General features: G+C 36.3%; 2 protein-coding genes across 3 annotated transcripts in view; one reads left to right on the forward strand and one right to left on the reverse strand.

The window, feature by feature from the left end:
• The window catches only part of LOC132106046 (TIMELESS-interacting protein-like), a 135,206-nt gene that overhangs the window by 33,846 nt on the left and 78,781 nt on the right, over positions 1 to 22,579 (forward strand). The window lies entirely within an intron of this gene.
• LOC132105985 (mothers against decapentaplegic homolog 3-like) overlaps positions 9,496 to 22,579 on the reverse strand; it is a 36,534-nt gene continuing 23,450 nt past the window's right edge. Inside the window, exons 2-9 of one of the 2 annotated variants that reach the window (XM_059511575.1) lie at positions 21,711 to 21,904; positions 19,430 to 19,564; positions 18,104 to 18,166; positions 17,655 to 17,705; positions 15,193 to 15,405; positions 14,951 to 15,088; positions 14,608 to 14,752; positions 9,496 to 9,786 (exon numbers count right to left, since the gene is read on the reverse strand). In XM_059511575.1, coding sequence (XP_059367558.1) covers positions 9,663 to 9,786; positions 14,608 to 14,752; positions 14,951 to 15,088; positions 15,193 to 15,405; positions 17,655 to 17,705; positions 18,104 to 18,166; positions 19,430 to 19,564; positions 21,711 to 21,904 — 1,063 coding nt within the window. In that variant the 3' untranslated portion in view covers positions 9,496 to 9,662. Of the gene's footprint in view, positions 9,787 to 14,607; positions 14,753 to 14,950; positions 15,089 to 15,192; positions 15,406 to 17,654; positions 17,706 to 18,091; positions 18,167 to 19,429; positions 19,565 to 21,710; positions 21,905 to 22,579 lie in introns of both variants that reach the window. The other variant, XM_059511570.1, reaches the window with a different exon arrangement.

The following is a 22,579-nucleotide window of genomic DNA, read 5'->3' on the forward strand; positions in this document are numbered from 1 at the left end:
CAGTATTTTTATTAAAAATTACTTAATACAACCATATTTTGAAACTACTTTGATGTAAATTACAGATTTTATTTTAATATGCAAGTAACACATTTACAAATATATTTTAAAATATTTTATTTAAATGTACAAGAATGTGTAAAAATACAACTGACATTTTCAAGATGTACAAATGTGTCAAATCATATTCACATCAAAACACACAAATGTGCAAATACAGTTCACAGCTGTGGCCTATTGGTTAGAGACTTGGACTTGTAACCTGAAGGTTTGCAGGTTTGAGTCTCTGTGCTGGCAGAAGTTGTAGGTGGGAGGACTGAATGAACAGCACCCTCTTCCACCCTCAATACTCATGACTGAAGTGCACTTGGATGGGTTAAATGCAGAGCACCAATTCCGTGTATGGGTTACCACACTTGGCAAATATTACGACTTTCAAATAAAATGAACATAACATATAACAATAAAACAAAAAATTATCATAAAATCAAGTAATAATAATAAAAAATATACTGCTGGACCTACTTAATTTTGTTACTGATTACTAAATACAAAGTTTTTAAGGAGGAGACAGTGTGCAGAAGAAACTATTAAAGACTGTGTGTTCCAAAAACTCTCAAATGGGAGCAGAGGGCTTTAGGTAGTAGATGTCATATACAAAGAAAAGTTTGAAACACAGATCGACTGCTTGTAGTGTCGCCTCCTGTTCCATCGCCTCCCCGTTTAAAATAATAAAAACTTGGGAGGAGCTTTCCTTGTCACCAAGCACCAGGACATGTGGATTCTGGCTTGTCTCATGATTCAAGTACAGCACTAATTAGTGCCAACCTTAAAAAGAATTTTAAAAAAAGTTCAGTTAACATGCAATGTAAGGATATTTCATTGATACCCTAACTTTACAAAAGAGTGAATTTAAATGAGTTAAAAGCTATAGCGAATTTAAATTGGTTAAAGTGATAATTCACCCAAAAATGAAAATTCTGTCATAATTTTTTTATTCAAAATATCTTCTTGGAACTATTTGTATTGTACAAGGTGTGTCTTATACAAAATAAATAAAGGTGACTTGACTACACAGGGCACTGTCATTTTAAGTGTTGCTTTTACTTACAGGTTGAATGTCAATGAAGGACCGCTTCATTTTCGTGTATGATGTGTACACCATTTTTACATCTGTGTGGTATGGTGCAGATGGCAGGAAGGGTTTCAAAGACAATTTCTGCACGAAGGCCTTTAAATGACAAAAGTACAGAGAAAGCACAAGTAAAAAAAAAGTCTTTGTGGGGATCTACTATCATTTGCACTGAGACAGACTAAACCAGTTTTCACTCCCTCCAGAAAATTTGTGACAATATTTCCGGCTAATGTGAGTAAATTTTACCACCCTTTAACTGATTTGGACTTGTAGGGAGGAACAAAAGTACACTTTAAATGAAAGGAAGCTTTGTTGGACGGAATGCAACAATACACTTATTTCACCTCATTTGTCCTTTTTCCTAATTTTTTGTAAGTCATAGGTCTAAGTAAAATTGAAAACTTGAAATGTTTCAATTAACAGGCAGAAATTCTATTGTTGCGATCTTTCCGTCATGAAAAAGTCCATTATTTAAAACATAAGTATAAACACATTTAGTACAACACATTTAAAAAACATGTCAATCAATCTAGCTTCATAAGAGAAACTGCTGTAATTATAGGGTATTCTAATAGATAACAATATTCAAAATGAATAAACCATAAAAACACTTTTACTGTACAATTAATTAGTGCTGGTGCACTGAGACGAATATGGCTTCTGTTTTTCGCTCCCCTCTTAAAGGCCGTGTTGCAGGGTTAATTTTTTTACGAATTTGTGCAATTTGCTTGTTGGTAATAAACATTTAAACTGTTATCCATTGTATTTTATGTTGTTGGGTATCACAAAACGGAATATAATATGAAAAAGTAGGTACTATCTTACAGCGGTCTCCTTTCCCCCACAATGCATTGCATAATGTCACGTTGGGGAGAGAATTTACCAAAGCCTTGGGAGCATTGAGAGTGACTAGAGAGACGAGTAGTAGACGAGAGTATTCAGATAGCGCAGATTATAGATAAATAGATAAATACATAGATATATATAGATAGACAGACTAGATATATAATTAGATAGATAGATAGACAGACAGACAGATAGATAGATAGATAGATAGATAGATAGATAGATAGATAGATAGATAGATAGATAGATAGATAGATAGATAGATAGATAGATAGATAGATAGATAGATAGATAGATAGATAGATGACAAAGACAAAGTTTACCAGTTCTACGACACTATGACAAAGGTTACCGGTACTTATCTGAACTAACGTCATGATCACTGCCACTAGATATGAAGAAATAGTTGATTTTTCCGTTTTTTTGTACCGTTCCAGGCAAGTTACGCCAAACTTTCTGAGCGCAAGGAATTGTAAATAGATTATTTATTTTATTGCAACGTTACATTGACCTAAAATCGTTTTTTCAACGTGTACCACTTGCATAAACTGCATCCATAGGCAGTATTATTCATAGGGGTTACGGGTTGCCTGGAACGCGGCATCATACTAGACTGAGGCTACCTTTCCTCGACTTCTCCCCAACGTGACGTCATCACCGAGTTGCGTAAAAAAAACGTTAATACCAAAAACTTAAAAAATAGGTCTTTAAGACCATTTTTGAGACATTTTAAAAATGATATGATATCTTGAGTGTTTTATGTACCCATTAATCGAAAGTGGTGGTTAACCTGCAACATGGCCTCTAAAGGTTTGTTATAGGAGTAACTTTAGCGTTATGTAAATTTGGGGCACTGGTATAAATTTTCGGTGAAAGAGCGGATTACCTCATGACTGCGCGCTTTTCTATCGTCTGGGTTTTGAACTTTTATGACAGAAAATTGCAGGTTCATTCAAACGATTCTCACAGAGTCTGTTGTCTGTCGCATGACTGATGTGTGTGAGCTCAGAGCTGGCTAGAGCAGCTTCTTTTACTGGTCCGATCCGATAAATGGTCTGTGCGGCTTTTCTAACATTTTTATTAACTTTAAGTAATACTTGTCAACATTTTTGCAGCTTATCTTTTAATGTATTAATGCTGGCGAACAAACAGGAATAGCATTCATTTACAATCGATCTGATTATCTGGGGGAAACAAACGGACTAAAGGGAATTAAAACTTTTTTGAACGTATAAAAAACAATAATTAACAGATCAGACACATTACTTAATGTTATAACAGTTATATACATCATACGATTATATTAACAGTTACTTACCCTTCATAATCAGGCAGACTGCCACTGATGTCCGCGCTGAGTCTCTGACTGGACCGTTAAAATTTGAACCGGAGTGAAGCGGGAAACATATTTAACCCAACAGTTGGGTCATAACTAAAAATAACCCAACGTCGAAAAAAAAATTACCCAACAAATTTTAAGATAACCCGACACATTGACCCAATATGTGTAACCCAACAGTTGGGTTAAAAAAAACAACCCAACGTTTTTTACTGTGTAGGCCTGTGGGTGGAGCCCAGAGAAACTCTTAGGTTACTCTTCAGTAAAGGCCTGTAACACGAAGCCGGTTTCACTTTTTATCCAAGTAAGTTTGCGTTTAGTTTGAGCAAACTGAGTTTTCGGGCTCAAGAAGGTGGGTTAGTTTTGAGCGGGGTTTCGTCACCATGGTAAGTTACGTTGCACGGCTATCTTTCACATGAAAAAATACTATAGTAATTTATAGTTAATACTATAGTGTTTTTGAACCACACTATAGTAAGTGTATTATACTGTATATATTATTTAGTATTTACAACACATTGTTAATAAATGCTACAGCATTCTGTAGTAGCTATTAACTATAGTGAACTGATAAACTAATAAATACTGTAATACACTTTAGTTTTTACTACAGTAAACTATATTAGTATGGTTGTTAAATTACCACAGCAACTATAGAATTAGAATTACCACAACAAATTAATTCAAGTACTATAGTACGGTTCAAAAACACTATAGTATTTACTGTAAATTACTACAAAAAAAAAATTCATGTGGGTTTTATCAAAGACTATAATGTGATTGATAGTGATTCAACAGCACAAACAAACTCTGACTGCTTCAGTCAGACATGGTCAAAAGTTTTGGCAGTGACAAATTTTGTTTTGCAAAGTTTGCTGCTTCAGTATTTGTAGATAATTTGTCGGCAATGTTACTGAAAAAAAATGATAAGCATATCATTAGTTTTAAAGGCTTTTATTAGCATATATATATATATATATAGTCAATATTCACAGTGTTGACCATTGTTCTTCATAACCTCTGCAATTTGCTCTGGCATACTGGATCTAGGCCAAATCCTTACTGATGGCGATCCATTCTTGCCTTATTAGTGCTCAGAGTTGATCACAATCTGTGGGCTTCTGCATGTCCACTTGCCTTTTGAGGACTGACCACAGGTTCTCTGGGATTGAGATCCAGGAAGTTGCCTGGCCACAGATCCAGAATTTCAAATGTAATGATCTTTGAGCCACTTCTTTATCGCTCTTGCTTTGTGACATGGTGCTCCATCATGCTGGAAATTGAACGGATCATCACCAAATTGCTCATGTATCGTTGGAAGAAGTCGCTCTTGCAGGACATTTTGATTCCATTCTTTATTGTTTTTGGGCAGAATTATGAGAGAGCCCAGACCTTGGTTGAAAAGCAACTCCACACATGGATGGTCTTGGGATGCTTCACTGTTGGCACGTCACAGGACTCATGGTAGCATTCACCTTTTCCTCTCTGAACAATCGATTTACCAGATGTCCCAAACAGTTGGAAGGGAGCTTCATCAGAGAAAATAACTTTGCACCAGGCTTCTGCTGTCCAATCCTTGTACTTCCTGCAGAATTTCAGTCTGTCATTGAATTTTTTCTTGAAAAGAAGTGGCTTCTTTGCTTCCCTTCTTGACACCAGGCCATTGTCCAAAAGTCTTGGCCTCACTGTGCGTGCAGATGCTCTCACACCAACCTGCTGCTGTTCCTGAGCAAGCTCTGCACTGGTGGAGACATGATTCTGTAGCTGACTGTGCATGCTGGACACTCTGGGACACCCTGAAGACTTCTTCACTGCAGTCAAATCGCTCTCCTTTAAGTTCTTGATGATCCGGTAAATGGTTCTTTCAGGTGCATTATTCTTTGTAGCAATTTCAAAAACGTGAGGTCATTTTGATGCAAATCTATGATGGCTGCAAGTGTTTCTTTGGCGTTAACCATCGCTAACAAGAACACAATGGCAGTACTTCCCCCCTCGCTTTATATCAGTCTGCTCTTACAATCTATTTAGTATGATATGGATTTCACCTGTACTCATTCACACTTTCACATGTGCTGCCGATATGGTAAGTCAATTAATGAAAGCTGGTCATTTTGTCAAAAAACAGTGAAATTATTTTTTTGTTAAATTATTTTTTTGGCCAATGAAGCATTACCAATTATTTAAAATGTATCTGATCACTCTGCACAATAATTAAGAAACAATGTGAATGAACACCACAACAGCTTAAGCAGCAAACTTTGCAAAACACAAAATTTATGTCACTGCCAAAACTTTTAGCCACGACTGTACACTTGAAAATGACGCAATGTGGCGATGCCTTCCTCTCATCTGAACACAGAGGGCGCCAGCGGGACGGAAATAATCCACCAGACTGTTATTCATCTAACCTGAAATTTGTAAGAAACACCTGTAAGGGAACAAATTCAGCTGCCTCGAGATCCTGAAACAAACCTTGACCCAGTACCTTACACACTCGAGGAGCCGTGAATGATTCATGAGCTTCAGTGTTGGCTTGACCCTCAATCCTCAACGTTATTTTTTTAGTAGGAGAGCTGGGTTGAGAGTTTAGGCAGCTAAACTCAGTCTGGTGTTTGTCTGAGCTGTCAGTGAAGACTAGGTGTAGATACTTCAACATTTACCTGAAATTATTTATGCAATAGCTTTTATAAAGCTCTGTCCCTGATTTAGTTGACATGGTTTGCATACTGAGAGGAATCAGTGTTTGGATTATGATTATTATGAGGCGAGTGTCCATGCATCCTTTACTTTAGGTGATCTACTAAAGTCACTACACACCTGGACTACTGCAATGGGAGCAAGTTGCTCCATTTTTCAGCCTATGTGTGGTTGAGAAGAATTCAGGTGCCTCCCTGCCCTTAGGATCCTCTGAACAAAGACAGCTTTCATATTTTAACCAGGAAAAAAGTGGTGTGTGTGCTAGGTCACGGGCCAGGGTTGTGTTACCTTTATCCCAGCAATGCACCTTTTGATCAAAAAATAAATAAATAAAAATAAGCAGAACTTGAGAACACAGATATTTAAAGGTGAATGTTTGTGAAGACAAATCAGATGAAGAGACATTTTTCATTTAAATTTTTATTAAAAGTACAACAATAACAAACAATAACTTTTTTCTCTCAAACTTGAGATGCAATGAAATAATAAAGATGATACACTTATATGATAAAGAAATCTAACAACGTCAAGCACAACGATCACCACTAAGCCACATAATCAATGAATGTGAAAGTTGAACACAAGCACAATGAATGCACATTACTTAAAATATATTCAACAATTTGTTGAGCAAATGAGAGCCGTTTTTTTTTCTTCCTCTCAAAGAAAACTTAACGCTTGCTTAGACGGACAATAAAACATTTCCTGAATAATTTCAGTACCTTCAATCAAGTCTTTGCTGGATGACATCAAGAGGTTTTTTAAATACATGTCAAGGAATCCTAGTCAACACAATAACACTCTGACTTTATCAAAGTAAGGTCTTAGAGCATCTAAATCACCAGTAGTCCTTATGAACATTTATGCACAAAGACGTCACACATCTTTTCTACTGACTGTAAAGTATATGATGCACCTGCATCCTACACTTTTCTCCATGATTCCTTTACAACACATTTGGAGATCAAGAGCTCGCTTCTCATTGCAAGCACTTCACACTGACCTGCGGCTAACTGAAAGAACTGTACATCATCTGGCTTTAGCAAAGCCTATTTTGACATTTCCCTTCTTCAAGCCCTTCTCCATATCCTACGAGCATCTGATGTATAAAAATACAGGGTTAACAAAAACCTGCCAGCAGTACAGTCCCACCTTTCAAACGGTTACAAACACAGAGGTAAGAGCATTTCCCGTCCCCCTTCTGAAAATATATTTGGTAGCAAAATAGAGTCTACAGTACAAATGGCATGAATTTCAGAAAATAGGCATGCATAATCAATTTATAAGACATATTTACAAGTTCAGCTGAAAAAGATCACAACCCTGAGTGGTCCAACCCTGGACAACCCACTTACTCAAGAATACAGATGAACACCTTTGTAGAAGTCTCCAATATACCATTTACAAACTCGGTTATGAAAGTTGATGCGAAGGCACACTCACTCAGTTTCATTTCTGGAGGACGTGAAGACCTGCAAGTATGTGTACATACAGTATGCACGACTGTAAGATATTAAGAGGCAACTTCTAAGTGCACAAAATGATGTAATGCCCAGATTTCAAAAGAGAAACTCGTTCTCCAAAGCAGAAAATTGAGACCTCGGCAGACCTTGCAGAGCTCTTCACCAACTCAATAAAGACACTGAGTGAATAACAAATGAAACCGCAACACAATACATGGAGTTAGAAGAGCAACGAATCCTATAAAACTCAGTAATTCACATTCATTCACACAGAAGAGATGGCCGGTTCACTGCAGACAAAGCTGAAATCAACACTAGACCAGATATTACAAAACCCTCACTGAGGACGGCTGGCACAGTTATAACATCCTCTCATGATCTCCACATGCATAGATTGATGAGAGATGAAAAACTACTGTAGAAGGAGTATCAGGCTCTTAGCATCTGTGCTATGACAAAATCCCCTAACATTTTAACAAGAGATATTGTGAAGCATGGATAACACTCTCAGAAGTGTTACATAAACTGCTGTGAACACACATTAAGTTTCTTATATAGTATTCAGTGCAGTGAATTTGAAAAAGGTGAATTGGTAATGTATGTGCTGTAAGGCACATTTCACTGGCTAGGGCAAAACAGGATATGGAAATTCAATATTCTGGGGAAACTCTAAAAGAAAATATATATTAACTTGGGTTTTCAATGTTTGAAGACAATGCAAAGAAAAAAAAAAGATTTTCAAATATCTCTTATGAGGAAGTTCAAGAGCTCTTGATTTGTACTACAAAACATTATGACATGGGCCAAGTTTCATTATTTTGATAAAACCAACAAAAAACAAAACAAAACAAAAAATACAGTTTAACATACTTTAAAAACTTCATATTTACACTTCACAAAAAAAAATTAATGTCTCTATAAAACAATCAGGCCTCTTATATACCCGTTACAGTAAACGTATACCATACACGGCATCATAAAAGACACGACAGAGGAGAGATCTTACATATACAGTACAGACCAAAAGTTTGGAAACATTACTATTTTTAATGTTTTTGAAAGAAGTTTCTTCTGCTCATCAAGCCTGCATTTATTTGATCAAAAATACAGAAAAAAACAGTAATATTGTGAAATATTATTACAACTTAAAATAATAGTTTTCTATTTGAATATACTTTAAAAAAAATAATGTATTCCTATGATGCAAAGCTGAATTTTCAGCATCATTACTCCAGCCTTCAGTGTCACATGTAACATCCAGTCTATCACATGATCATTTAGAAATCATTCTAATATTCTGATTTATTATGAGCGTTGGAAACAGTTCTGCTGTCTAATATATTTGATGAATAAAAGGTTAAAAAGAACTGCATTTATTCAAAATAAAAAAAATTCTAATAATATATATTCTAATAATATATTTTCTTTACTATCACTTTTTATCAATTTAACACATCCTTGCTGTATAAAAGTATTGATTTTATTAAAAAGAAAGAAAGAAAAAAAAATTACTGACCCCAAATTACTGACCAGTAGTGTATATTGTTATTACAAAATATTTATATTTTAAAAACATAGCTTCTTTTTTTTCTTTTACTTTTTATTCATCAAAGTATCCTAAAAAAGTATCACATGTTCTGAAAAAATATTAAGCAGCAGAACTGTATCCAACTTTGATAATGAATCATCACATTAGAATTATTTCTAAAGGATCATGTGATAATGATCCTAAAAATTCAGCTTTGCATCACAGAAATAAATGATAACAAAGTATAATAAATTTAAAAACAATTATTTTAAATTGTAATAATATATCACAATATTAAATTTTTCTGTATTTTTGATCAAATAAATGCAGGCTTGATGAGCAGAAGAAACTTATTTCAAAAACATTAAAAATAGTAATGTTTCCAAACTTTTGGTCTGTACTGTACATGCTGTATAACAACATATAAATGGCAATATTTTATATCAATAATGGCAATAAAAATGGCTAAAAACAACATTAAAACAAATATGTACATATACATATACTGTAATACACTCCTCCAACATGAGACACGTGTGAAAGTGCTACAGAGTCTTCAACTTGAAGGTCTTCAGCCTTTGACTCCTGAAGGAACTGTTTTTGCCCCAGATCTTGTGGTTTGTATATGTTGTGTTTGTGTAGGGAGTGTTATTCCTATGACACACTGGAGCAGCGGATGGAGGGGGAGCCCATCTGAGTGAGCACTTTGTCCAGCCACTGAAGAGGACCGTTCAGGTGCAGTTCTATCCAGCAGGGGGTGCTAGTCACTGTCTGCCGCCTGACAGCATTAAAAAGAGAGAGATGAAAGCGAGGAGATTAAACAAACAAACGCACAGTATTCGGACACTTAGGCAACACTTTAATATATGAATTGAACCGCATCAGATCACTGTTTCCAATATTTCTCTACCGGAGATCCCTCACGCATCTGCACTTCAAATCGCATTTCTTTAGCAATGAGCAATTTTAGGAATTGGCACATGAATATCATTGCACATTTTAATTATATGTTGCATGCCTTCGCTTCAATCACAAATATTTTGAGACAATGGAAATTTATTTATTCATTAATTTTATTTGGACAAGAGCGTGTTCTTGTATTTAAAACAGCTTGATGGAGAACACTGAAATTGCAACATTAATTGTGGTTTAAAGAGATAGTTCACCCAAAAATGTGCAAATAGCAATGGATTCTATTTACACTAAGTGAAATTAGCAGTATTTATTAATGATATGCTATTTACACAGTGCAAATAGCTATAGATTCTATTTACACTATTAAAATGGCAAGATTTTCTGCTATTTATACTACTTTCTGCAAAGAGTGGCAATTATCTGAACCTCAGTATTGTAGTACATTATAAAACAGTATGCAATAATAACATATTGAGTGTAAATTATTATTTCAATTCAAATTCTTAAATGAATGCCTCCTTATTGGGACAATAAAGCCTCCCCATACACCTCCCCAATACTTAATTTTCACTTTTTTGATTATTTCCGTCATTATTATTGAAAACAAATGCCTTTTTGATACAATATGATATTAGAAAAGGTAGAAAAAAGTTTGCCAAAAGGCGGGCTCGATCAAGTCAAAAAGCACGGACCTTACAATCTACGCCATTAAAACTGATGTTAAACAGGCATCTTTTTTCAGTCTTGACTGTCCCAATCACATGTTGGTGGGCAGACTTAGTGTAAATAGCCTCTGCCAACAAGGCGGCTATTTGCACTTGGTGTAAATAGACACTCCGAAAATTTTAATTGTGATCATTTTTTTACTCTGTTGTTAAAAACCTGTATGATTTACTTTCTTCAGTTGAACATAAAAAATATATATTTTGAGAGATGTCTCAAAATTTGTTTTGTCCATATAATAAAAGTTAGTGGTCACCAAAATGTCATAATTTTGTGTACCAAAAAAAGAAGAAAAATCTTACAGGTTTGGGACAACATAGGGGTGTCTGGATGTGAACTGTATGTAAACTCTGCTCTGGTCCCTCACAGGGACAGACTTCACTGCCAGACACTTGTATTACATTCCACAATGCTTACACAATACTTGTCTAAGCCCCCTCACTTGTGCTAACACACACACACACATGAAAAGACACAGTCCCGGAACCGCTGTTCATAACACCTTACACTGCTACACTCTTTAATGGGACTTCCTCTGATCCACACATACACACACACACACACACGTGTAAATCTCTCCTGAATCTCAGTTCCTCTCCTACTACATGACTCACAGTCACATCAGCACTGAGAGAATAATTCAGAAAATTATTACAGACAAATAGATTTTTTATTTCATTACTAAGGCTAAAACAACTAGATCTATTACAATCATTAATGATAATATCTAGCCAGCAATAAATTTCTCTATTGATTTATCTGTGCACAAGTTACTTAGTTTACTAAGCCATTTAGTTTTAAGTAGTGAAAAAACAATTTTTATGAGGAATTTGTTTGTTTTTGGACATTTTATTGTAATACTCCGTTTTATTTGTAACAGCAAACTAGTATCATTAAATATCCTTCAGTACACTACTTCTTAAAGTTTGGGGTGATAAGATTTTATGTTTTTGAAAACAGTCTCTTAGGCTCATATTTAAATATTATAATGGTTTATAATAACTGTTCTCTATTTCAATATATTTTAACGTGTAATTTATTTCTGTGATGCAAAGCTGAATTTTTAGCAGCCATTAATTAAGTCTTCAGTGTCACATGATCCTTCAGAAATCATTCTAAAATGCAGATTTGGAGCCCAAGAAACATTATTATCAGTGTTAAAAACTGCTGTGCTGTTTAACATCTTTATGGAAACCATGTAAAGAAGGTTCAAAAGAACGTATTTATTTTTACTAGAAATCTTTTGTTATACTGTAAATGTCTTTACTGGCACTGTTCTGCTGCTCCCACGTTGTGTTTCGAAACACTTCACAATGTAATCTTCATATTCTAGACCCTTTTCATTACAGCTCTATCAAACAGATGTGTGTCTGCCCACTGTTTTTGTTCCCTTGCAGCTTCTATTGATCGTTTGACTGTCTCTCATTCCTCAATACTAAGTTTCTCAGTAAATTCTCAGTAACACTATATCTTCACTGAATAAAAGTATTAACTTTGTTAAAAAAAAAAAAGAAAAAAAGAAATTTCTTACTGACTCCAAACTTCTGAATGGTAGTGTACTGTATATGCAGTGCAATACTGTATTTCAAATCACCTCACAATGCAACCTATATGATGTGTCCTCGCAAGTAATTATATTGATCGATTGACTACCTCTCACTCTTCTACGACATGTTTCTCAGTAAATCTTTCATTCGTCTATGAATAGACCACAGGCTGATTATAAGGGCAGTGCTGAAATACAGTATAAGCACAGGCCACAGTCTCCAGCAGACTACATAATGTATTAAGAGAGAAAAAGAGATGTATTAGTGGAAAGAGGGAAAACTTCTGTGCTGACACTGTGAAAAGATTAGTGCATTTAAAGTCAAGTTTTGGACAAGACAATGGTTAAAAAAAAAAAAAAAAGCACAGGTGAAATCAAGTGTTTTAATCTGGCGATGGTAAATACAGGGTCCAAGGATAAAGTGCTCCAAAGGCTTTTTTTAATCTGCAACAGAGACAGTTTGTCAGCCCTCGAAGAGGTGGATGTGAAGGTGGGGAGACGTGGAGAGGTGTGAGAGAGAGAGAGTGGGTGTCACACGACAAGCTGTCTGGAAACCACAGTCTCACTCTCTCTTACTCTTTCCTATTTTCTTCTCAAGCTTTCCTTACAGATGTCCCTGGTCAAAACCCACAACTGCTTCTGATTAGGGTCTTGGTTCCTTTGGCTCAAACAATAAAGTTACTCAAAAGAGAAAGAGGGAGAGAAAAACTGAAAGAGAGAGAGAGAGACCAGGAAACTCTGAGACATTTTGAAGCACACCATGTGTGGGTTTGTTTGGTGTGGAATGATTTGCCAGCGCAGACCTAACAGTTTACACGACGGACACGCTAAGCTGGTGGACAGAGCTCTTCACCAGAGCATGCCAGACCAGGAAAAACAGTTACCCCAGCCTGTCAGACCCTGCCTTGACCCCGCAGGCCTGTCCTTCCTAAAATAGCCTTAAAACAACACTCCCTTCTATTGTTCTATGAAGCAGTAAAATGGTTTAAGCTTTCTTTATTATAAACTTCTATATAATTCAAACTTCTACCATTTCTATTAATATCTGCTGATATAAGAGATATTATACCGTTATCAGTCGATATTAAACATTAGGGAGGCAGAAATATTATAAAAAAACTGTCCATTACCGATAAGCTGATTATTTTCAGCTAACAATTTTCAGTTAATACATTTTATATAATTAATTCGTTTTTGGATGATATTATAATTCTATTCTATTCTATACTATTTTGTGTAAAAAAAAAACTAAAAAACTCAAAGTATGGCATCCCTAATATCACATAGATTTTAGGATAGATAGTATGCATATTGGGACGCAGGCGATATTTGTGGGTGAGCACGTTTTCGACACTCAAAATCAAAGTGCGCCTTTACTAGAGCTGCACAATTAATCTAAATTAAATCACAAAGGTAATAAATTGTGATTAGGCAGAAGCAGCGATTATCATGCGTCTCTTTAGTGAGGCACTGTTCTGTGATCAGCAGTAAATCTCCATCCGAAGGCCAGAGGGTGCTCTCACGCTGAAAATACAAATATGCTCAGAAGAAGAAATCCAGGAAATGCCTGTCGCTGCAGCTCAATAAACAGAAGATATAACTGCTTTCATTGATTCAACACAGGACTAAACAATATATTGTTTAACTGAGCTCTTCCTATTACAATTTTCATCATAATAAAGTACATCTATAATGAAATATAATGAAATAATAATCGACATAGTCTTTATCAATGCTTGGAATGCAATTAAATATTTTGGGCCTTAATTATTCTGTTTAAGGAGCCGCAGGTGATGGAGATTTACTGTAAATCACTTTTACCACAGAAGGAACCTACGCTTCCTGTTAAATTCTTTGAGTTTGATTGTCGTGATCAGCTTTATTATGAATAATAAAAGATACAAAAGACCAATTAAAGTTGGTATTAAAATTAATTTGTATTTTAAGGGTGCTTTCATACCTGTAGATCGATTGCTTTGTTCTGAAACAGGGATTACAGGTATGAAAGCACCCTTAAAATACAAATTAATTTTAATACCCACTTTAATTGGTCTTTAGTATCTTTAGTGAATCTTTAATTATAAGTATTCGGTAAATTATTAATATTTAACATTAACTTTTATGGTTTCTATTTATGGTCCATTTGATTAAAAGCAAGACATTACCATAAATCTAAATGTAAAAGGAAATACAAAGTTGTAGTGTTTATGTCATTGAGTATTCATAATAAAGCTGATCACAACAATCAAACTCAAAGAATTTAACAGGAAGCACGGGTTGCTTCTATGGTTTTGGATAGTACCACTTCAAAAGTGATTCAAAAGTCTTTGAGCGAAGTCAAATCAAGGCCACATTCCCAGAGTGGCAAGCAAGCTGATAGATATGGCAGGAGTGAAGTGACTACAGTAATCGTACCTGTACTCGGCTCCCCAGCCCTTCACGAAGCTCATACGAATGGTGCACATGCGGGTGAGCTGGTACACGGCCTCAAAGCCCTGATTCACAGACTGGGCCAACAGAGCTGCAAACTCCTGGTTATTAAAGATCTTCAGATTACAGCCTGGAAGGACACAAAGCAGTTAGAAAAAGTTCACACAATCAAAATCAACTAAAACAAACTAAAATGAGAAAAAATGATTTAGCTGAATGTCATGCAACTATCACAAAGGAAGCTCTGTTTTATCCTGTTTAGTACAGCTATTCAGTATCTCTCTTGTTAATGAGGGTGATTTGTTGAGGGTCTCTCATGTTCTCTTACCAGGTGGGATCTTGCAAACAGTGGCGGGGTGCCAGCCATAACGTTGGTTACAGTTGGGACTCTGAACAAAAATGGCGCTGTCACTTAGACACTCTGCAAACACTTCACCTCCGATGTAGTACAAACGCACACCTCGGCCTGCAAAAACAGGAGGTGGCCACATAAGGAAATATTAAATGAAGTATTTATTTTTAAACAATATTGCCTAATGAATGAGTGATTCAGAACGATGGTGTGTGTACCAATGTGTCTGCGCGTGAGCTCCACAGCAGCGTTGCGATTAACGTTGGACAGCAGGCCCAGACAGAAGCGTTCAGAGTTGGACGGGTCTGTGAAGCCGTCTACTGTTAAAGAGGGCTGGGAGGCATGGAAAGTTTCACCGACTCTCTGGTTCAGCTCATAGTAGGAGATAGAGCACCAGAATGCTGGTTCACAGTATGTCACCGGCTGTAGATCTGATAGAGAGAGAAAAAAAAAACGAACAATAAAAGCAGAGAATCCGCCAGGAACATACATCCACAAAAATAGGCGGTTGAAAAGAAATAGAAAGAAAAAGGAAAAAAGACAGGAAAAAGAAAAACAAATGGGTGGGAATACCCGAAGAGACAGAGCACGGGGGCTGGGAACTGACGACACTGTGATGTCAAGAGCAAGTAACTTCCCAGAAATAAAGGCTGAATCGGGAAATACCATCATCACTTGGAAAACTATATAAAAATTACAGGCTTTTGGCCCTGGCCTTTCTCTCCGACACATTCACACTCAACCACCGCTGTGGAGAAGAGAAATCACTGGGGGATCTGAGCGGTGTCTGCGGTGTCTCCCTTGCTAAGATAGTAACTGGAAGAATGTTTAGTGTGGGTGGTCGTTTTGGGGACATACAAATAATCCTTTCAGCAATCCATTTCCTCTGAGAGACTGTGTGACGAGTGGGCCGATGGAGTGATTTGGAAATGAGTGACACCTGCTCCACTCAGCGGTCTCGAGTCCCACGGAGGAGATCAGAAGGATACAAAAGAGGAGCGACAACAGTGAAGGACGAGAGAGGACCAGGCCTGGGCTTTATTTTGTGTTTGGTTTTGTTTGTGCGTGGCAGTCGTCCGTGAGGGGCTGTCACGCTGTTGTGTTTATTTTGGTATTAAAAGTTTCATTTGAATGTTTGCCGGTTCCTGCCTCCTTCCTTTGATTATGAAGTTTGTACTTCTGTTACAGACTGAAAACACATTTCTACATACACTCAGTTTTAATTACACACCATTACATCAGTACAGTACAATCAGTCAATCTGTGCACTGATTTAGGTCCAACAAACACATAAACTCACATAATGCAGTAAAAGTTCTTGGCTCATTTGGAGTTGGACTTGGAAAATGATGACTACAATAATCGAATAAGAACTACTTTGACACAGTCAGAGTGAGTCATTACGCTGATTCAAATCATTAACTCATCAGCTCAAGACCAATTGTTTTGACCAATTCATTAAAAAGAGCTAACTCATGCGAGTCACTGATTCATGAGTCAGTCAGAGTTGTATGTTTGTGTGTTTTCATGAGTTCTTTAGTTTATTATTTATCTTTGCATTAGTTTGCGGTGGCCAGTCTTTTACTCTCATTACATTCAATTCAGATTGCAAGCGCATCTCGGTTAGCATCTTTTTTTTTTGTCATCATGGCTCTGTAGATTCAGCAGCAGTGCAGATCTGTTGTATAGTAGTTTATTGGACATTAAGTATTTTAGTAAAGTGTTCTGTTGCATAAGCATTTGAATCATGGAGAAGAACCATTAACATAACCGAATGTCTGGAAGACTCTGAAAAAGTCCCACAAATGGTGGCTACCAGGAGTATTTGGACATTAAAGCCACATATAAAAGAAAATGCATGAATGTCTTTTCATTAATTTTCATTAACAAAATGTCAAACCAACTGTCATTTATTTTAGAGAAAGATAGCACAAGCACATTCTTCAAGCACAGCATGTCACAAAAAGTTTTTAGATTTTAAATGATAAACAAAATGATCAACAACACGCCAATACTTTAAAAGCGAGACACTCTACCCACATCCGAAAAAAGTTAGCTTGCTAGTGTGGAGTTTTTTTTTAGATTCTGTAAAAAAAATATGGTGAATTAAACACCCCAATCTGCAGGAAGTGCAGATCAACAGGAAGCCCTTTTTGTTTGCTTTTAGCCAGTTATGGTTATAAATTCACTCCCTGTCTCCCTACACTTGTATTTTGAGTGTGACTCATTGATCAAAAAAGAGAAAAGGCAAAAGTTAAAGATGAATTTAATTCGTTTTTTTTCTATATATATATATATATATATATATCTATATATATATATATATATATATATATATATATATATATATATAGTGATAATAGTGTGTATATATTTTCAACTTGTAAATTGTTATATCATGAAAATCTGATATGATCTGATCGAGACAAAGATAATGTGGACTCAACATGATGGTCAACTGTTAGTAAATCATGTTCACAGGTCACAGATAATTGGCCTAGATAACATCTGGCGAAAGGACTAGCAATGAAAACTAGCCATTGAGCTAATTTGGGTACATTTACATGTATGAATGTTGACTACTTATTTTTTACTAAATAAATAAATATACTGCACTTCTGGTTACTCTGCTAAGACACCAGTGTAAATTTACGATATACACACAAGCAAAAAGAGTTACCTAAATTGTTGTGGGCAGGAGAAACAGGGTTCGGTGACAGATTTGGAGACCCTGAAATGAAAAGGACAGATCAATGTTTTAATGGTGTATGAATGTACACAGCATGTTTTGATAAAATAACTTTTTATTTGATTTACAAATGAAGTGTGCAGAGTTAATTATTTCACTTCCATTCCATTAAAGTTACCACAAGTGTTTGTCTCATTTGTCAAATTTTGCAGGTTTTCGCTCCTAAATGTTCCTCTGCGTAGATCTACTTCCTTACACCACTGATTAAGTATCAGAAAGAAACTCAAAAACAAAGTGGAAAAGTGATATGGAACTGAAATGCCACCAACAAACAGAACTACTTCATAGCTGTGCAGTTATAGGAAATTCACTGCGTCAATGTGTCATCTTTAAAGACTGCAACATCACGGTGGTTTAACTGGCATCACCTGTGTCCATACCGCGGTTCATCTGATGATCGCTTGTCTCTCCATCCTCACTGATGTAGCCTGGAGGGGGCGTTTCTGCAATACATACAAACACAGGTTAGCCAGCATGCACACAATTCATACACACTCATAACACATAACACATCCGGCAAAATCAAGCAGGTGCATCAGAGACAATGACTCACAAGGGTTTTATTTCCCCCTCAGATTAAGAAATCTGGGGTCAGCTCAGTTTCAGCAGCAGGATACGAAACACACACTGCCCCCTATTACAGTAACAGCCTTCCTCTCTGCAGCAAATACCATTCTGATGAAACTAATCCCAGCCAGAGCCACTCCATACATACTCCATGGGATAATCTTCCCCTTATGTAGTGAAAACCAGTCTTTAAAACCACTTCAGCATAAACGGTCTTGTGTCCGTCTGATGCAACAACTCTTGTGAGTATTCCTACACATATAATAAACGAGAGAACTGTAGCAGTCATTTCTTTACTGCGTGGGATTAACGTGTAAACAGTTAAATGGTTGTGACCGTTTATGCCCTTTTTCTCTTTTGAGAAACGAGTGTGTGCCATTACTATGGTCTTCTTCAGTGACACATGATCATTTGAATATGCTAACAATGTTGAAAACAATTGTGCTGCTTAATATTTAAGTGGAAACAGGGATATCTTTTTTTCTATATTTATTTCTTTGATTCATAGAAAGATAGAAAGAGCAGCATTTATTTGAAATACTCATCTTTTGTAACATTATGAACATTAAGTATTACCTTCTCTAATGCATCCTTGCTGAAAAATGTATTAATTTCTACCGACCCCAAACATTTGAATGTTGGTGTACATACAAGAGGTCAGAAACGCATATGACCACTTTATTTATTATACAAAAATTATGTTTATGCATAAATTAAAATTCTGATTTATTTTAGATGAAAATGATTTTTTCAGGTGTAAACTTTTCTTTATTGGTGCTTCATCAGCACTGTAACACAATGATGTAGTGATTGTCTTCTGCCTGAATGGAGGCCAGTGAACAGAGCTATTACTCTATCTGTGTGTTTTGTCTCTTTCCTCCTCCCACATCCTTCCAGTAAAGTGATCCACCCACTGCCCACTAGACCACTGGAGCTACAGCTACAGACTAAGCCTACTCTATTAAATCAGGAGAACACTTCAGATTGTGCTGCTTTGTGGCAGATGATGACGATATATTATTTTAGAGGCCACTTAATGTTATTTGGTTTGTCTTTTCTGTTGTACTTCATGGCTAGTCTGTTTTTTACAACACTATGAACCTCAGCTCCATGAATCTTTTTCAGTTCCTCCTTCCTACCTGGTATGTAGTTGCTCTGGGGTTCGATGCCAGCGGGGAAAATGGTGTTTTCTGGGATGGAGTGACTGTAGTCATCCAGAGGAGGAAATTCACTGGGGATTTCAGTGTGACGAGGCACCAGCACTGGAGGAAGAACTTTAGTGAAGGAGAGAAAGTAAAAAAGAATGAGAAAGAAGAAAAAGGAAAAAAGATATCTCAATTACAACACAAATAAATATACTGTTGATCCACAACTGGCACAACATACTGCAGATAATTCTATAATACTATTAATGCTAAACCGGGCTGTGCGATATGGATAAAAAAAATATATACTATCTCAATGCGATTTCAACTTCAACAATAGAATTTTGACACAATATTCACTTACACTTTACATTTATAAATGTGCTCTGCTTGACTTTAACTTAAGTAGTTGCACAGTATTTCAGTGGGGACACTTAATTTCCAGCCATTTTGTTGACTTGACTGAACAGATACTACTATATAAAGGGGTCATATGATGTGATTAAAATTTTCCCTTTCTCTTTGGAGTGTTTCAAACTCTTGGTGCATAAAGAAGATCTGTAAAGTTGCAAAGATTAAAGTCTCGAATCCAAAGAGATATTCTTTATAAAAGTTAAGACGCAACGCCCCCCTAAAATGGCTCATTCTAACACGGACCCACATGTCTACATCACTATGTGGAAATATTTGCGTAATGCAGCCCAAATGTTCACGCAAACAAAGAAGGCCTGGTTTCAGTAATCGCAGTTAGTGTTTAAGCAGTCATGTCAGGGAGATGATGTGTGTATCTAGGTGAAAACAAAAGCACTTTATTTGGCCTTCTTAAAGTAGATGGATTTAGGAATCTTTAAGATTACTTACAACAGAACAGCAACGTATTTTATGGACGATCGTTTCATGAGGTAATTCTGACTTTGCTACGACAATCTGGCGCTTCTGAATCAGCTACTGTTAGTATGTTTTATTTGCTATTGAATGTTCAAATGCAGAGTTTTCCGACAAGTGCTTGTGGTGATCGGCCAATCACAATGCACTGGGTCAGTTGGCAAATCAGAGCAGACTGTGCTTGTCGGAAGGAGGGACTTTGAAGAAAACTTTGTTTTTGTTGGACTTTGTTTGAGAGAGGCGGGGCATAGAGGACCTACAATAATGTACAGTATTTGAAAAATAATGTTTTTTGGACATTAAAGCATGTGTTTAAACATGCCAAAATACATGAAATACACAAAATGATGATCTTTAAAAAAAGCATCATATGACCCCTTTAAACTGAACTGAGCTGGATGATGACATCATTGAATTCAATGATGAACTGCCTTTTTGATTTATTGACACATTTTGCTATTTATTCAGTTGCTTTTATTACAATGTGTATTTTTAAAAGTGCTATACAAGTAAAGGTGACTTGACTTGACTATTTTTGCCATTTTGGCATTTTGCCTTTATTTAGATAAATAAGTGTAGATTGTGGACAGGAATTGAAGATATGGAGTATAGTCTATAGAACGGTGTTGAATTTATAACATACAGAACAATATTAATGTAATTACACACTTTGTGATTATGAATACATTCATAATGATTATTTTATCAACTTTTGAAGATTGAATAAATTAATTATGCATTTATACAGCACTCTATTGTGTATTGCTGTATTGTATTCCAGCATCCATCTGGATGTTGTGATGGCAGCCACAGGACAATGGCGCCAGTGCACTCACCACACACCAGTGACAGGTGGAGAGGAGAGAGAGTCATTGAGCCAATCAAGGGAATTCAATTACATTTTAAAGTTATTATTTATTTAATATACAATCTTTAGCTTTGGTTGAAGTTAATTATCATATTTTTGTTTAAATGGGTGGACACACTACACTGTACACTAGTTTTCATTCCTTTGACTTCCATTCAGAAGTGACATGACAAGTGAAAGTGACATGTGGCCAAGTATGGTAACCCATACTCAGAATTTGTGCTCTGCATTAAACCCATCCAAGTGCACACACACAGCAGTGAGAAGGGAACACAAGCCTGGAGCAGTACGCATACAAATGCGGAAAATATCAGAAACAAATCATTTCAAAGCTCAGTTTATTAAAGATTTTATATCCCATCTGTTGCATTGTCCAAAGATATTTTGCATGCTTAAAATCAAATAATAATTGGCAGATTCTCTGCAGTGCTGTGCTCAACCCCTTGTAGCAGACTTCAGGCCTAAACGAATGATACGGTCTGATAGTGTGCTTGATGCTTTCATAAATATCAGTTGTATTACCTGGTGTCTCGACCCGCTGGTAGTGGTAGGGATTGACACAGACCTCGTCCTTTTTCATGTGAAAGGCAAACTCACAGAGTTCAATGGCTCTGAGCTCATGATGAGACTGCAGGTCCGGCCAGCGCCAAAGACGACAGTAGATCACATGAGGAAGTCCTTTTCTGTGAGATACTTGCAACCGACCATCTAGTGATCTGAGAGAAAAAGAGAAAAATAATAGGAGTTAATAATGATGACCTTTAGCAGAAACTGTCCCAGCAGCTCATTCTCAAAAATCCAAAACAGAAGTGCAGAGGAAATGTTACTATGGCTTAAATAAGAAGAATTGTGTAAAATCTTAAATTACCACATAAACACTGCTCAAAGAGTTGCAGGGACAATGCCAAGGTATTATGCGAGACCGCAGATGAAGTAAAAGTGGCCCAATTTCCTGATAATTTGGTGCTCTTGGTTACACGTCACGTGATGTGAACGAGGAAAAAAAAGGGCAAGTCCAACAAAAAAACATGTGTGCGCATGTTTAAGGCAGTTTACTGTGCTCTAGTTTAATAAGTTTCATCCGATAGCTATATGAAAGCAACAGCAGACTCCTCAAACACACAAATGTAGTGAAGGCCAAATAATGCAAATCTAAAAAGGACAGTTCACCCAAAAATAAAAATAAATTACCCCATGATTTACTCCTAGGTGTATAGTGAGTGAATGGGCAGTGAATGGGTGTTATTTTTCAATAGACCAAAAGAAGTTCAATAAAGCACATCCATCCATCATAAAAAGTGTCCCACACGGCACAGCGGGGTTAATAAAGGCCTCCTGAATCAAATCGATGCGTTTTTGTAAGAAAAATGTCCATATTTAAAACTTTATAA

This window comes from Carassius carassius, chromosome 2, assembly GCF_963082965.1.
Source record: "Carassius carassius chromosome 2, fCarCar2.1, whole genome shotgun sequence".
Classification (NCBI taxonomy): Eukaryota; Metazoa; Chordata; class Actinopteri; order Cypriniformes; family Cyprinidae; genus Carassius; species Carassius carassius.